Source organism: Camelus dromedarius, chromosome 10 (assembly GCF_036321535.1).
Source record: "Camelus dromedarius isolate mCamDro1 chromosome 10, mCamDro1.pat, whole genome shotgun sequence".
NCBI lineage: Eukaryota > Metazoa > Chordata > Mammalia > Artiodactyla > Camelidae > Camelus > Camelus dromedarius.
The window spans coordinates 51,036,583-51,051,352 of NC_087445.1; the positions used below are offsets into that span (position 1 = coordinate 51,036,583).

General features: G+C 38.0%; 2 protein-coding genes across 14 annotated transcripts in view; one reads left to right on the forward strand and one right to left on the reverse strand.

Moving 5' to 3' along the window:
• ERP44 (endoplasmic reticulum protein 44) overlaps positions 1–9,795 on the reverse strand; it is a 72,444-nt gene extending 62,649 nt beyond the window's left edge. The window contains exon 1 of the mRNA XM_010977454.3: positions 9,445–9,795. Coding sequence (XP_010975756.2) covers positions 9,445–9,774 — 330 coding nt within the window. The 5' untranslated portion in view covers positions 9,775–9,795. The remainder of the gene's footprint in view (positions 1–9,444) is intronic.
• Positions 9,796–9,929: 134 nt separating this feature from the next.
• The window catches only part of INVS (inversin), a 122,004-nt gene continuing 117,163 nt past the window's right edge, over positions 9,930–14,770 (forward strand). For 9 of the 13 annotated variants that reach the window (XR_004136298.2, XR_010382761.1, XR_010382763.1 and 6 more), the window contains exons 1-2: positions 9,930–10,084; positions 13,088–13,217. Coding sequence is in view for 4 of the 13 variants with exons in the window: in XM_031450097.2 (XP_031305957.1) it covers positions 13,112–13,217 (106 nt within the window). In the remaining 9 variants the exon portion in view is untranslated. Of the gene's footprint in view, positions 10,085–13,087; positions 13,218–14,770 lie in introns of those variants that run through there. The other 4 variants (XM_031450101.2, XM_031450100.2, XM_031450099.2 and 1 more) reach the window with 2 other exon arrangements.

Below are 14,770 nucleotides of genomic sequence, written 5' to 3' on the forward strand. Positions count from 1 at the left end.
AAAAAAAATAAGCAACCCAATCAAAAAATGGGCAGAAGACCTAAATAGGTATCTCTCCAAAGAAGACATCCAGATGGCCAACAAGCACATCAAAAGATGCTCAATATTACTAATTGTTAGAGAAATGTAAATCAAAACTACAATGAGATATCACCTCACACCAGTCAGAATGGCCATCATTAAAAAGTTCACAAACAATAGCCAAGACATGGAAACAGCCTAAATGTCCATCAACAGATGACTGGATAAAGAAGATGTGGTATATTTATACAATGGAATACCATAAAGATGACAACATAACGCCATTTGCAGCAACATGGATGTTCCTGGAGAATGTCATTCTAAGTGAAGTAAGCCAGAAAGAGAAAGAAAAATACCATATGAGATCACTCATATGTGGAATCTAAAAAATAAAAAAAAGTCCACAAATGATAAATGCTGGAGAGGGTGTGGAGAAAAAGGAAACTTTCTACTCTGTTGGTGGGAATGTAAACTGGTGCAGCCACAATGGAGGACAGTATGGAGATTCCTCAAAACACTAGAAATAGACTTACCATATGATTTAGCAATCCCACACCTGGGCACATATCTGGAGGAAAAAAATAATTCGAAAAGGCACATGCACTCCAATGTTCACAGTAGCACTGTTTACTATAGCGAAGACATGGAACAACCCAAATGTCCATCAACAGATGACTGGATCAAGAAGATGTGGTATATATATAAATGAAATATTACTCAGTCATCAAAAAAATGAAATAATGCCATTTGCATCAACATGGATGGACCTGGAGATCGTCATTCTAAGTGAAGTAAGTCAGAAAGAGAAGGAAAAATACCATATGATACCACTTATATGTAGAATCTTAAAAAAGGACACAAAAGAACTTATCTACAAAACAGAAACAGACTCACAGACATAAAGAACAAACTTATGGTTACCAGGAGATAAAGGGGGTGGGAAGGGATAATTGGGAATTCAAAGTTTGCACCCCCTGGGGAGTGATGGAAATGCTAGCTATCTTGATTGTGGTGGTGGTTTCATCGGTGAATACATGTATTCGAATTCATCAAATTGTACAGCTGAAATATGTGTAGTTTACTGTATAGGAATCATATCACAATAAAGGCGTTAAAGAAAAAAAAAATAAGATGAAGGCCTCAAAAGGGATATTATCACAGAGACAAACTGTAAGCTCTCAAATCCCAAAGTCACAGTCATGTTGCACTAGAATGTCCATTAGACACTCCAAAGCAGTCTCTGCAATCCTATTTAATTTTCAGTTGAAAAACTAAGGCCTCAAAAATGAAAATCATTTGCCCTAATGACTGTGTAAGTAAGCAGAAGAATCAACACTAACACTCAAACTTACTTTTGAGTTTTAACCAGTATTCTCTGATGCCTCCCTATCTGCCATCAGGCAACCAAAAGCCAAATCTGTGCTCACTGATAAGATTACCGACATTTTTCCTAGGCTATTGCTATTCCTTGGACAGGCAAGACATATGTTCCTCACAAGCTTTGAAACACTATTTGAGGAATTTTCCTCAGTCTTTACCTCACCTTTGTCTTGGTTTCTGAGACAGCAAGAGCGAAGCTCTGGGTCAGCACTATCCAACGACACTTTCTGTAACAACGGAAATGTTCCATCATCTGCTTTGTTCAATACCGTAGCCACTAGTCACGTGTGACTACTGTCCCCTTGAAATGTGGCTACTGTGACTGAGGAATGGAATTTTATATTTTATTCTATTTTAATGAGTTTAAATTTACAGAACAACTCTAGATAATTATAACTTAACTGCATGCGATCCACTCATGGTTCTTACATCCCACCTACTGAACTTACTAAAACACTAATGGTAGAGTCCTATACAAATAAAAAGGGTTTCAACTCCTTTTTCCAGGGTCAAAAATTCTTCTGATTCCTAAAAAACTTTTTCTAAAATCTCTTAAATCCAGTTATGAATAATCTTAAGGAAGAAATGGAAAAAGTACTGCCACTCTACTATTCACCCAATAGTTTTCTTTAGCTCCAGTACTAGAATGTTTTTTCTGAAATGATTTCTTCCTTCTTTTTCACTGCTTTTCTCTATTCTATTTGTAACATTTGTGTCTCCAAGATCAAGTGACTGAAAACCAGACACATTAAAATACAATGCTCTAGGTTCTACATAATGAGAAAAGGCACAGGGCTGAAGGAATCATAGAGACCTGGATCATAATACCACCAGGGGAATCAAGACAGAATTTGATTTCAGTCTTTACAAGGACAGAACCAAGACCTGAGATCCATGGCATTACACAAGAAACTTCTCCAAAGTGGCATTTTTCCCCCTCTCCTCTTAAATGGAGTAATCGGAATGTTGGTAAGAATCCACTAAAGACCATGATTTTTATTTTGGCTAAGATAATAATGAGCTGTTCTAATGGAAATTGGCCAAAGGGTTTGCCAGCTTCTTTAGGGCCAATTCTGACATCTGGCCGTATCAGCAAGCCAGACAGCAAGACTTCTTTTTTTTAAAAAGAAAGAAAGAAAAAAAAACCAGATGTCCAATTCATGCTAAAGTTTTATTAAGTTATTGAAAGGTATAACTGTTCTTATTTATTCCACTCAAGACTGAAAATTAACCCATCAATTTAACCTTTCAAGGCTCGACTCTCATCTTCCTTCAAGACTTCTCTGAATCTCCCAGTAAGAAGCAATTTGTTTCTTTCAAATTATCTACAGCTGTACTTCTCATACTTTAATGGCCATATATCAATCAGCTAGGTTCATTGTTGAAGTGCAGATTCTGAATGAGTAGGCCTAGGGTGAGGACACTGGAAGAAGCTCCTAGATGATGCTGAAGCCAGGGGTCACCACCGCATCTCTGAATGGCAGGATCTAGAACCCACTTCTACAAATACCTTAAGAGCACCTAACACTTTCAACTTGGAATTCTAATTATTTATATATACAAATTCTACCCCCTACTGAATTATAAATTCCTTGGAAGCATGGTATGAATCGCAATTATCTTTCGCTCTTCCATAGCAGATGGCCCACAGGCATCCAAAGTGACAGCAGAAAAGGAAAGAATAACACCAAAAAAATAAAGTTCCTTCAGCCTGGGCCATAGGTAGTTCTCCTCTGTGAAATCAAAGGTATGCTAAAGAGCACTAAATACTGTGAAAAGTCAAACTTTTTTCATTTAGTCGGTTAAATGAAACAGAGTGCAACAATAATCGATATCAGAAAAGCTATAACCAAAGCATGCTATTCCTGACACGGGATAAAAGGGCAAGGGGGCACAGACCTGCAAAGCTAGCAGATTTTTTGAGGAAATACCCAATCAAATAATAAATCTACTAATTAGGGGAGTTAGAGGAACATCCTTTTTTAAAAATAAGACAGACTACACACAAAAATCACTGAATCATAGAAGTCAGTGTGCTTACCTTATAGACTGAAACATTTAGTTAGGTGATTATGGTGTTAACAATATGGAAGGGGTGGAACTTGTACACTGATGCCCTGACATGTAGTCCAAAATTCTTTGCACTATGCTACCTCTTAAATGGACACTAAATTAATAGACAAAGGAATAACACTTTCCACTGTTTTAAACTGCATCTTGTGAGTACATTTATCCTGAATTACTAGAAGAAGTAACAGTAAACAATGTTTGAAAAAGGGGAAAATAACATGAACACATACATATACATACATAGGAATATAAATGGTCATTAAATATGAAAAAAATGTTCAACTTTGGTTATAATCAAAGAAATGTAATTTTAAATCAGATATTATTTTTGGTCTACTAAACTGGCACAGACTACAAAAACACCCACTGTACCTACAGTGTGAGGAAGTGAGCATATTCATACACTGTTGGGAGAAATAAACATTGGTACAGCTTTTCAGTAGGGCATATTTGTACTATGAATCAGAAATTCTAAATAACAGACATACTGTAGGATCCAAGAAATATAATTCTAGAAAAGTAATCTGAGGATACATTTGGAGATGTGCAGTGAACATCATTGCGTGCGTACTCTTGTACTTTTTTCATAATTGTGAAAAATTGGAAATAACCAGTAACCTAAATGTTTTAACAATGAAGCAAACTATAGTGCATCTAAAAGTTGAACTACTATAAAGCTATTAAAAGTCATGGTCTACAGTATGGAAAAGGTTTTCAGTAACTGTGAGAATTACGCATCTTTTCCAAGGCTTTTACAAGTTTTAACCCATCAGAAATATTACTGAATTCAGATAGGGTAGTATATTCCAGTGCCTCTCAATCTGGCTGCATCACAGAATCCACTAAGGAGATAAAGGATTAAGAATTCCCTGTAAAAGAACTCAAACGGCCTATTTACATTAAAAAGCTCAATCATACTCATATTAAAAGAGAATCAAATTAAAATGCACTGAGATACCTTTTCTCACGTACCACATTGACAAACATGCTATCATTTAACATCAACCTTGTTAGCAAGTATGGGAGGAAGTCTGTTACATTGTTGGTGAGAATTCAAAATGGCAAAACTCCAGTAGAGAGGAATTTCTACTATCTAGGGACATCTACAAAGTGACAAATACATTTATCATTTTCTTAGCAGCTTCAATAGGAATCTACCTCAAAGATACAGTAGCAAAAATAGTTCTGCAAAGATTAACCTGTACGTATGTATTTCTTACAGCAAAAGAATGGAAACAATAGTAGACTGGCACTTCCACACAGAGGAGCAATAAGCTGTTTAAAAGAAACAAGGAATATTTCTATCCTGATCTCTAGGATACACTTTAGAGTTTAAAAGGAGAGAGGGGTAGGCTGAGAAAAGTATGAATAATATTCTAGAGCTTATCAAAGGGGACGGAGAAACAAATATACACATATGTAAATACAAGTAGATTGCTTACATTTTCGTTTTAAAAGGAAGAATTAAAAATTGAAAAAATTTTTAAAAGTTTTTTTATAGAAGAGGAAGATAGAGTAGAAGAGACAGGGATACAAGTTAGCCTTATGTAAACATTAGTTTGTTTTATAGATTTGGCACTGGGAGCAGTAAAATTTACATAATTATATATTAAAAGATAATTTTTTAACTAAAAGTTGAAAGCTAAATGAAACAAATTAACCTAACTATTCAGTTGGTGGTTAAGACCATATAAATTTAATTATACATTTATAGTGAATAAAAGGAACAGAGAAACATAAAACTACACCACGAAGATATAATTAGTAATATCCAGAAAGTGTGAAACTCTGTAGGACAGAGGATCTAGTTTCCTTAATAATAAATTACCAAGGGGAAAAAATGAGACAGAAAGAGAATCTACAGATTTATGAAGTTTTATAAAAAAAAAAACATATAAGCCAATTAAAAATGTATGGATTCTATATGGCTCCTGCTGTGAACATTCAATTGGTTAAAAAAAAAATTCTTTGAAACAGTCAGGAAAATCTGAACATTGACTAGGTATTTGATGACATAAAGGCATTTCTGTTAACTTTTCTAGATGTGATAATGGTATTCTGGGGTTTGTTTTGTTGTTTAATTATCTTTAAGAGAGACATACTAGAGAAAAAAATTAATCAACTGGGAATTAAAAAAAAAAGCCAGTGTTCAGGTCCCACAGATATAATTAGCCTGTACAGGGCCTAGATAACATTGTATTAAAACTGCTCCAAGAGATTCTAATGAACAACCATGTTTTGTAAACCACTGATCTGGCAAGTCATGTCAGTAAAATAAATAATTCACTGAGTCACGAATGGAACTACATGTCTCCAAAAAGTACTCTTCTTGAAGACAGGAATCAGTATTTATTATCGGCCCTAACGGTTAAAACTGACATCTCTGAATTCTACTGTACTTATTTTTAAGGAATTTATAAAGAGTTTAATTAAATGTTTACTTAACTCTCTAGTTGACTTAGTTTCCTAACCTAAGCGAACTTTTCTTGGCTTCTTATACATTTTGAACAAACCAGGAGTAATAATGGCAAAAACCTTAAAGTCCAGGCACAAGGCAATTTGGGCTACTAACAACTTATTACCTATAAACATAACCATCAAGGGATTAAGAAGAAAGTGTCTTTAATAAAGCAACTGGAGTGGAGTGTTACAAATTTCTTGTCCATGTAAGAGGTTACTTAGGGTATATCAAACAACCTCACTCCAATTTAGTCTTACTTCTCTTATCTCACCTTTTCAAAACTGTTGTACACAACCAATACAGGAAGAACAACTGCTAAGAAGTAACTAATTGAAGGGAAAAATGATCACTGTTGATCCTGCCTGAATAAATCCACCTCAAAAAGATAAGCAGAAAAGGGCAAATTAATAAGTAACTGATTCTTTGGTTAGAGTGATAAATGAAATATTTCCTTAACTTATCCTGTAAACTGCCAAGTAATGATCGTCACAGAGCAAAATGAAAAGATAGTGCCAAGATACATTTGGTCAGGTGCTTTTTTCTGATTCAGGCAGCTCTCCTTAAAAGCACACACAACTGGGAAGCAATTTCCCAATCCCAATATTATATACATGGGGCGTTAGCAAAGAAACGCTGCTGTCCAGCATTCAAATCATCCACAAAATATGAAGAACAGATAAACGGCAGAGATTATAAAGTTCAAAAACTAAAGTTGTAATCACATGCATATCTAATGGATCCACTCAAACCACAACAGAAACAATATATATAGTGAGGTATAGAAAAGGTATCAGAAGGATTGTGGCCTCTTTGCATTTGCCAGGTGACTCAAATTTCTCTTCCAACTTAACCAAAATCAGTGTATCAATACTACAACCTCACTTCATCCAAGACATGCTGCAAATTCAGTGGAGTTTAAAAATATTTAAAGGCAGTGGCAGTGTTTAATAAAGCAAGTCTGAAATAAAAGAATTCATTCTCTAAGGCCTTGACTTTATATATATCTATACATAAAAGCTCAGGACAAAAAAGTTGTCACATTGAGCTTTTATGTTTAGCTACCCATCCCAGAAAGGCTTTCTAAGCATAGAATATGTCCCCAAATGCTTTTGAGATCAGGAGAAAAAAAACTACCTGCCTGCAGAAATTTAGGGTTTTATGTTTCAGCTATCTTTGAACACCACTAAGTCTTAACAGATCTAGTTATTTAGGGCACAGGTATAGTTTCCCAGAATAAATTGTGGTAAGAGAATATATGGCTTTTTAGAGCAGGCCATTTAAGAAAAAAAATTATCTCAGCTAGGTGGGAACTTGGACATTCAATGGCTTTACGTGGGAAGGAGTAAATGTGAAGTCTGAGAGGGGAAGTTGGAGGGAGGAGGAAGAAAGTACGTTTGGGACGATAAAGCACACATTTTTTAGACAGGTAGGATCCTGAGTAAGCAAGTTCCATCATCAGAACAGAATTACCAGTTCAAATTGTGATTAGACAGATGTTCTATAAATATTTGCTAACTATTATATGATTATTAAAACTACTTTGGTAAATACTGTGTTCAAACTGAATCTAGCTGAACTTGTAACTCTGGTTTACTAAACTTTTTCTTGGTCTTTGTTTTCCAGTCTATTAACCTTTACAGGTATTCTCTAAAATGTCTTCTACTCCTCTGCATTTACTTAGAAAGATAAATATACAAAATGTTAACTAGATTTTAGAATTATTAGGGAAAAGATTCTTTTTTATGTTTAACAGGATTTGTAGGTTTTCTATAAAAAGCATGACTTATTTCAAAATAAATTCTTTCTCCTTCTTAAACTTAGCTCTTATTTTAAGTAAGTTTAACTTAAATTTACAACCAGTGAATCTGATGTAGTTTTCTTATTCAGTATTTCAACTTTTCTTTTCCAATCTCTTAAGATTTTTGCCCTTTGTACTTTTTACAACCTAAAAGTAATTTCTAGCAGACAACTCATAATTCTGGCCATTTTATGGATAAAGGAAAGATTAGTATGCATTACCCTTAAAGAGAGTGTGGTCTTTAATAACAAATAAGTATTATTCCAGGACTTCTAAAAGGAAGAAACCTACAGCATACAATGCAATCACCAAGAAACAGCTCTATACAGAATATTTTCCTCTACAGAGAGGTCACTAATTACTGTAGACTTATAAGAAGTGACAGCAAGACACTTTATTATTTAACATTACCACATTTATATACAACTTTTTGTTCTCGAAAGTACTTCAATATCCCGTTTAGTTTTTTTTATAGTATTTTCCTCTGAAAAGGCCCAAGTACTGGGTCTGGCTTTTGCATATAACTTGAAAATCACAAAGAAAAGAGAGGAGAGAGAAGGGAAAAGGGAAGAGGGCGAAAAAGAGAGAAATTATTCCAAACACAAATATTAGAAATTTAACGTGACACGGTAGAATAAGCATTGTTGAGTCAAGACACCCGCTTCAAATCCCAGTTCTGCCGGTAACCTGCTGTATGACTTCCTATGAGTGACTTAATTATGTTTTTTACACTATCAAAGAGTAATTTTGACTTAATGTTCATCTTAAACTTCGCTTTTAAAAAAATCTACCACAATTAAAGTATTTTCAAATACTGTATTATAACAGCTCAGTTAAAGGTACATTATTTTGCCATATTGAGTCAGTCCTTCACTTTTGTCAATTTGACCTGCAGTCTGGATTACTTAGGCTGCACACTCAAGATGTACTTTGGAGGAAGAGGGACTGGGGGAAGATTCCTTTACAAGATGGGATGGTGCTGAGCCGGTGAGGGAGTTAAGCAGTAAGCGCCTATGTATGCAGAATACCTGGTCGTTCACAAATCCAGAGCACTTAAGAACAATTCTGCTTAAATTTCGGGTTCGGGGCGCGGTATAACAAGATTTGAGGGAGGCCCTGCGCTGAGGCTTTCTGGTAATCACAGCCTCCACCCTCCAAACCTTTACTCCCCCAGTGGACACCAAACCAGTTTTCCAGTTCCGGGTTCCCAACCAATCGCATCAAGCCACAACAGAGGGCTCCGCCAACCCGGGCACCGTTTCAGAGCTCTAGAGCGAGATTCACAAGACCCCAGCACCTGTCGGCCCCATACTCTTCCCAAAGGACGGGGTGGAAGGAAAGAGTAGGTCCATGGACGGTCCTTCTGCAGTCAAGCTACCACCAGGCCCATGAGCCCTTTAGACTAAAACAACCTCCGAACTCCGGGGGAAGGGGCGCTCCCTGCCGTGACCCTCCCACAGACCCTTCTCCCAGGGTCAGTTCTCCTGTTTACAGGTCCCAACCTCCGACCGTGGTTTCTCAGGCCTCGGGAACCCCGGGCCTGGAAAGCGGATAGACTGATTCCAAGAATGAAGGCAGAGGGAGAGGGTGCACTCCACGCCACCAGAGGAAAAGATAAAAAAAGCAGGGGTAGGGGCAGCTGTGAACCCCTTGGCGAGAGCGGGAGTCCGTCCATGCGTCTGTCGAAGGGTCTGTCATTCCTTTAATCACTCACCAGGAGCAGCAGGGAGCATCTGAGGTCGGGTAAGGATAGGAAGACGGCAGGATTCATGGTAACGCCGAGGTCCGCGGCAGGGACGGGCGTTGGCGGCTGGGACTGGACAGGGTTGGGTTGGGTTGGGTTAGGAAAGGGCTGGGCTCCGGGAGCCGGCGGCAGCGGAGGATTCTCCCGGCAGCGGCACCTCGTCCTCTCGACCCGGAGCTCCAGCAGCGAACACCCGGGACAACTTCCAGAGAGGCCTCGCACACCCTCACTTCCGGGTCCTGCCCACTTCTGAGCACATTGGGAAATGTAGTCTTGTGCCATTCTTAAAGAGCACGTCATCGGGCACCCAGAACTCTTTTCCCATCGGGCTCTCGGCCCAAGTCCACCGAGTCCGCTGCGCGCGGGGCCCTGTGGGATAGAAAGGGCGGAGGGCGGGTGTACGTCTGTGCTTCTGAAAATGGGAACTACAATTCCCAGAAGGCTGTGCGGTCGAGAGCCTCGGGCGGCCTTCCGAGGGGTTCCGCTAGTTTCCTCGCGGTGGGCTCTGTTCCAGCCGGATGTAGTGGCCTGGCCTGGCTGGAGGGGCGGCCCAGCGGGGGTCGTGCCTCCTGGAGCCGCCCCCAGGACGTGAGTCCTGGAGGAGGCGACGGTGAGTAGGAGGGGGCCTGGCTGGGGAGGCGCGCATCGATCTGCACTGCCTTGACCCCTCCCGCAAACTCACGGCCGTCCTGGTCTGTGGCCTGAATCTCTATCACTGGCCTCCTCTCCTGCTGCTGCTTCTTTCTGCGCTAATGCCTGCATCATAAATTTAGAGCCACCTCTCTGGGTTTCAGTGGAATGTGTCTATGACTTATCCCTAATTGTCTCTTTGGGCTCCTGTAAGGAATAGATATGGCATGGAATGGGAAAGCACGTAGTAAACTGAAAAGCTCTGTGGGAGAGTGACTGCTACTAACGCATGGATCACTCCTACAGGATAATTGCAAAATTCGTTAGCCAAGCAGTTGAGGAACTTAACCTGGCCCCGGTTAGCTCTCCAGCTTCATCTACAAACACCCAGCCAGGTTCACGTGCCCCAAGTGGTAGCCACACAATCGCCACTACATAACAAGGAGGCATTCGGCTCCCTTCCGTGGTTCTCCCTATTCCTTGCCTTTGCTTCAGCTTCCCTGCTGCCTGGAATGGCCCTAACCCTTTCTCTACCTGGATAGCCACTTCACATATGTCACCATCTCTGAGAACTTACCAAACAACCAACACTTTGATCCTAATCAATATTACTCTTCCTTTGCTTGTGACTACAGTACCACTAGATTTCTATAGTTAACAGTTATTAGAGCATTTATTACACTGGCTTGTTTTGTAATTAGTTAATGATGATGATACCTTAGCGTTTTATAGCACTTCATAATGAGCAAAGTGGTTTTGGTCTTCATCCATAAAAATTTACAAAAAGCATTAGCGCTTAAAAAAATACATTTGAGCTATTTAAAAAAAAAAAAAAGGATTCTCAGTCTAACAAAATTAAATAGTGATAGAGCCAAGGCTTTTAATTAGGTCTCTTCTCTCCTAGTCCAGTGTTCTTATCTCTGTACCGCTAAGCGGCCTCTCTGACAGAGAGATAGAAATGAGGAATTAAAAAAGAGCAGAGACTCAAGAGTGTGAACTCATTACTCTAAGAAATAAAACTTTGATCCTGCTCACCCTCTGGACTTAACACCCAGCCTATGACTTTTCATTCAACAGATATTTACTGAACACCAGCTATATACCTGTTACTGTGCTAAATGCTAAGAATTATGAAATGAAGTACATATAAATATATATAACTGAGATCATTTTTGGTGGATTTTTCAAAAGGTATGAAGAGTTTTTTGTGATTCTCATTGTGCCTCAAACTCTGATCACTTAGAATCGAAAGTGACAGGCATTAGAGTTTAGAACCGTACCTAGCACATAGTTGGCACTCAACTTGTTGAATAAATCAACATGGTCTACAATTTTCATGTTTCATATTTTACAGAAAATCAGAACTGAGGTAGCCTAAGTGTGCAATACATATTATTTTTTTAATTTGAAATATAGTCAATTATGATGTGTCAGTTTCTGGTGTACAGCATAATGTTTCCAGTCATATGTATACATACATATATTTATTTTCATTACTCTTTTTCATTATAGGTTACTACAAGATATTGAATATAGTCCCCTGTACTAAACAGAAGAAATTTTTTTTTATCATTTTTATATAGAGTAGTTGCACACTGCATATTATTAACAGAACTGGACCTTGAGCCCAAGTGCAATTACTCCTCTACCATGTTTCCACGTCCACCCCTGTTTTGTAACTTCTTCAAGTCACTTCAATATAATCCTGCATCTGACTGGTTTTTCTGACATGACAGACACGCTCAGACATGACAGAAGTGTCTGAAAACGCCCATGGATTTCGCCAACATGTTAACTCAAATTGTCAGCAAAATAAAGACATGGAAAGCTGACCTTTACTAAAGTTAGGGAAGTACTTTCATTCTAAGGCAGAACTTGAACCAGTAATCCTTGTCAGTGACAGCCAATTACTAGCTCATCAGTTGTGATAAATTTATCTTACAAAAATCCTAGATCCTTGGGACTTACAGAGATTGGAGTGACACTTTTTGGTAAAATCAGAAGAGGGCTTGCTTACCCATATGGCAGATAATAACTGTAACTAATTAACAGCTGCTCCCTTTAGGTAAGTATGCTCCAGTTTGCCATGATCACCGTGACTTCCCATGTTTCTTGCATCTGTTACCTCCCTGATTCTTGTAGACGTTCAACTTTGGAACTTTGATATAGCGTCTTAGCTTTCAGAAGGAGGTGTAAGATTTGATGCAACTACCCCTCCTTCCTTCCCGTCAGATGCTTGAATTCTTCCTGCTGCACTTCTGACTAATCTAGCCTCTGCTTAAACATACTTATGACAGGGAACTCACTATTTCCCTATGCAGCTAATGCATTTCTAGAAGGTTCTGTCAAACCATATCAGACTACCAGTCAGAGCAGAATTTTCTATAATGAAACATGGTTTACTCTAATGATGTGGTTTCCAAGTAAGTTCCTAAGGTCAAGATCTCTGACTTGGTATATACCATTTCCCTGGTGGACACAAGGAAAGAAAAAATAAAAATTCCTCCTCTTGTGGACATGAAAGAAAGAACTAGGCATCTTTTAATTTAGTACTTGAATTTAGTTAATTCTAACTTGACAGTCAAGTTCACATCATTCTATTTTGTGGCTTAGTCATCACCTTTATTTCCAATATCAGTTCTGTTGTTTAGTATTATGTGGAATCAAATCAGCTATATTAACTTAGCAAGTCACTGAGGCTTTTGAACCCTGTGTCTAATGGTAAATATTCAGCTTTTTTTTTTCCTCAGCCCTTGAGGAGGGTCTTAGAAGCATCTGATCTTCTCATTTTACAAATGAGCAACTTGAATAAAGGGTCACCTAATTTGCCATCTTATGGAAATTCTAGGACTAGGACTGTAAACTTTTAGAATCCTTGTGAAAATATTCTAGTAAACCATATTTATAACATCCATTTAGAACTGATGAGATGGGTTTCAGAAATGTTACCTACAGACGTTTAGTAGTTACATCGTTGTTTCAGGTGACTCCAGTTGTTGAGAAGACTATGAACAAGTCAGAGAGCTTGTTCTTTACTGGTTCCTCATTAGCATCCCAAGTTCATGCTGCTGCTATTAATGGAGATAAGGGTGCTCTTCACAAGCTCATCGTAGGTAAGTTCCAAGCTCCCCTTAAATACAAAAGCTTTAAAAATAACTCTTGTCCTGAGGAGGTTTATTCATCTTAGTTTTAATTTGCAATTTACTTACATATTTTAATGGAAATACATTGTTATTTACATTTTGTTTCGGGGCTTGGACAAGAAAGAAATTATTTCCCCCCAAAAATACGAGTTAAGATTAGATGAAAAGTACTTGAGAAATATCTGTGTATTTGGCATGGAATCTGAATATGTACTCTAAGGCGTTAAGAGAATTCAGCTCTGTAATAACAGAGATCTGGAATGAGATATTGGATAATGATCTTTAACATTTAATATATACCCAGAGTCCTAATGTTTACAGATAATTTAAATTTTGATGATTTTAAATTGATTCAGTGTTCTCCCTGTCATTGATTCAACTGATTGAAATTGATTGAGTTTGCCTTATCATATATATATAGAGAGAGAGAGAGAGAAATGTCCATTATGGAAGTTCTAGAGAATAAAGTGAATAGGAGAAAGATGGTATTCCAAGACAAAATGAGTGAGAATTATCCAGAATTGTGAAAACCACAGATCTACATGTTCTCAAGTCATTAGTCCCAAAGAGAATAAATAAAATAAAAATTTCTATTTGTCATCTCTATACACATGTCTAGTGCATCATGATTGACAACCTGGGCTTTGAAATAAAGTCCACGCTACTTGAACTTCCATTCCTTTTCCTTCAGAATTTATTTTCACCCTACATTTCTGATTTCTCCAGCAACTTCTACCCATGCACCCTCACCCCTGGCTAAGCTTTCTGTTCTTCAATATGACATGAATTTTATCTTTACTTTTCTCTATACATCTGTTCCCTCTCTCCTTTTCTACCTTCTACCCCTCTACCTTCTCCTCTACTAAACAAACTCCAACTCATTTTCAAAGACAAAATCCTTTTACCACATACTCTACAAAGGTTTCTCTTTCCTATCAGAGATGTGATCCTCACTTCACCTCAGCTATCTACAGTTGGATACTCCTTGGGACTTGACATCTTCCACACCTCTGAATCACTCATTCAAACATTCCACTGTTCACCTAAAACTCTTTTAGTTCTAGTTCATTTACTAATGAGAATGATAGTTTTTCAACATCACTGAGACCTCCAATCCATTATGTACTCCAGTTTTTATCATCAGTCTCTTTCTGTCTTTACTTTCCTCCTTATTCAGCCCCGATTCCATAATCTATTATTAAAATCCTTTCTCTCAGAAAAATTCTCTTTTCATCTGTTGCACCTGGCTATTGCAATTCCAACTCTTGATGGATCTAATCCATCTACTTCTGCCAACCCCTGAACAATTTAACCTGTCTAGAAGATTGGTAACTCCCTAAATTCATGATTATCCACTTCAAAGGGGCACTAAGCCCTCTCTGTTCATCATACCACATTTCTCCGTGATGACTGTTTCATACTTCTCACTCTACTGCAATTCGGAAGGCCAGTTCTCCCTCTCCCTTCTCAGCTAATGCTTTATGCTCCTTACTGAAAATGGAAACATTAAATAGGAACTCTGC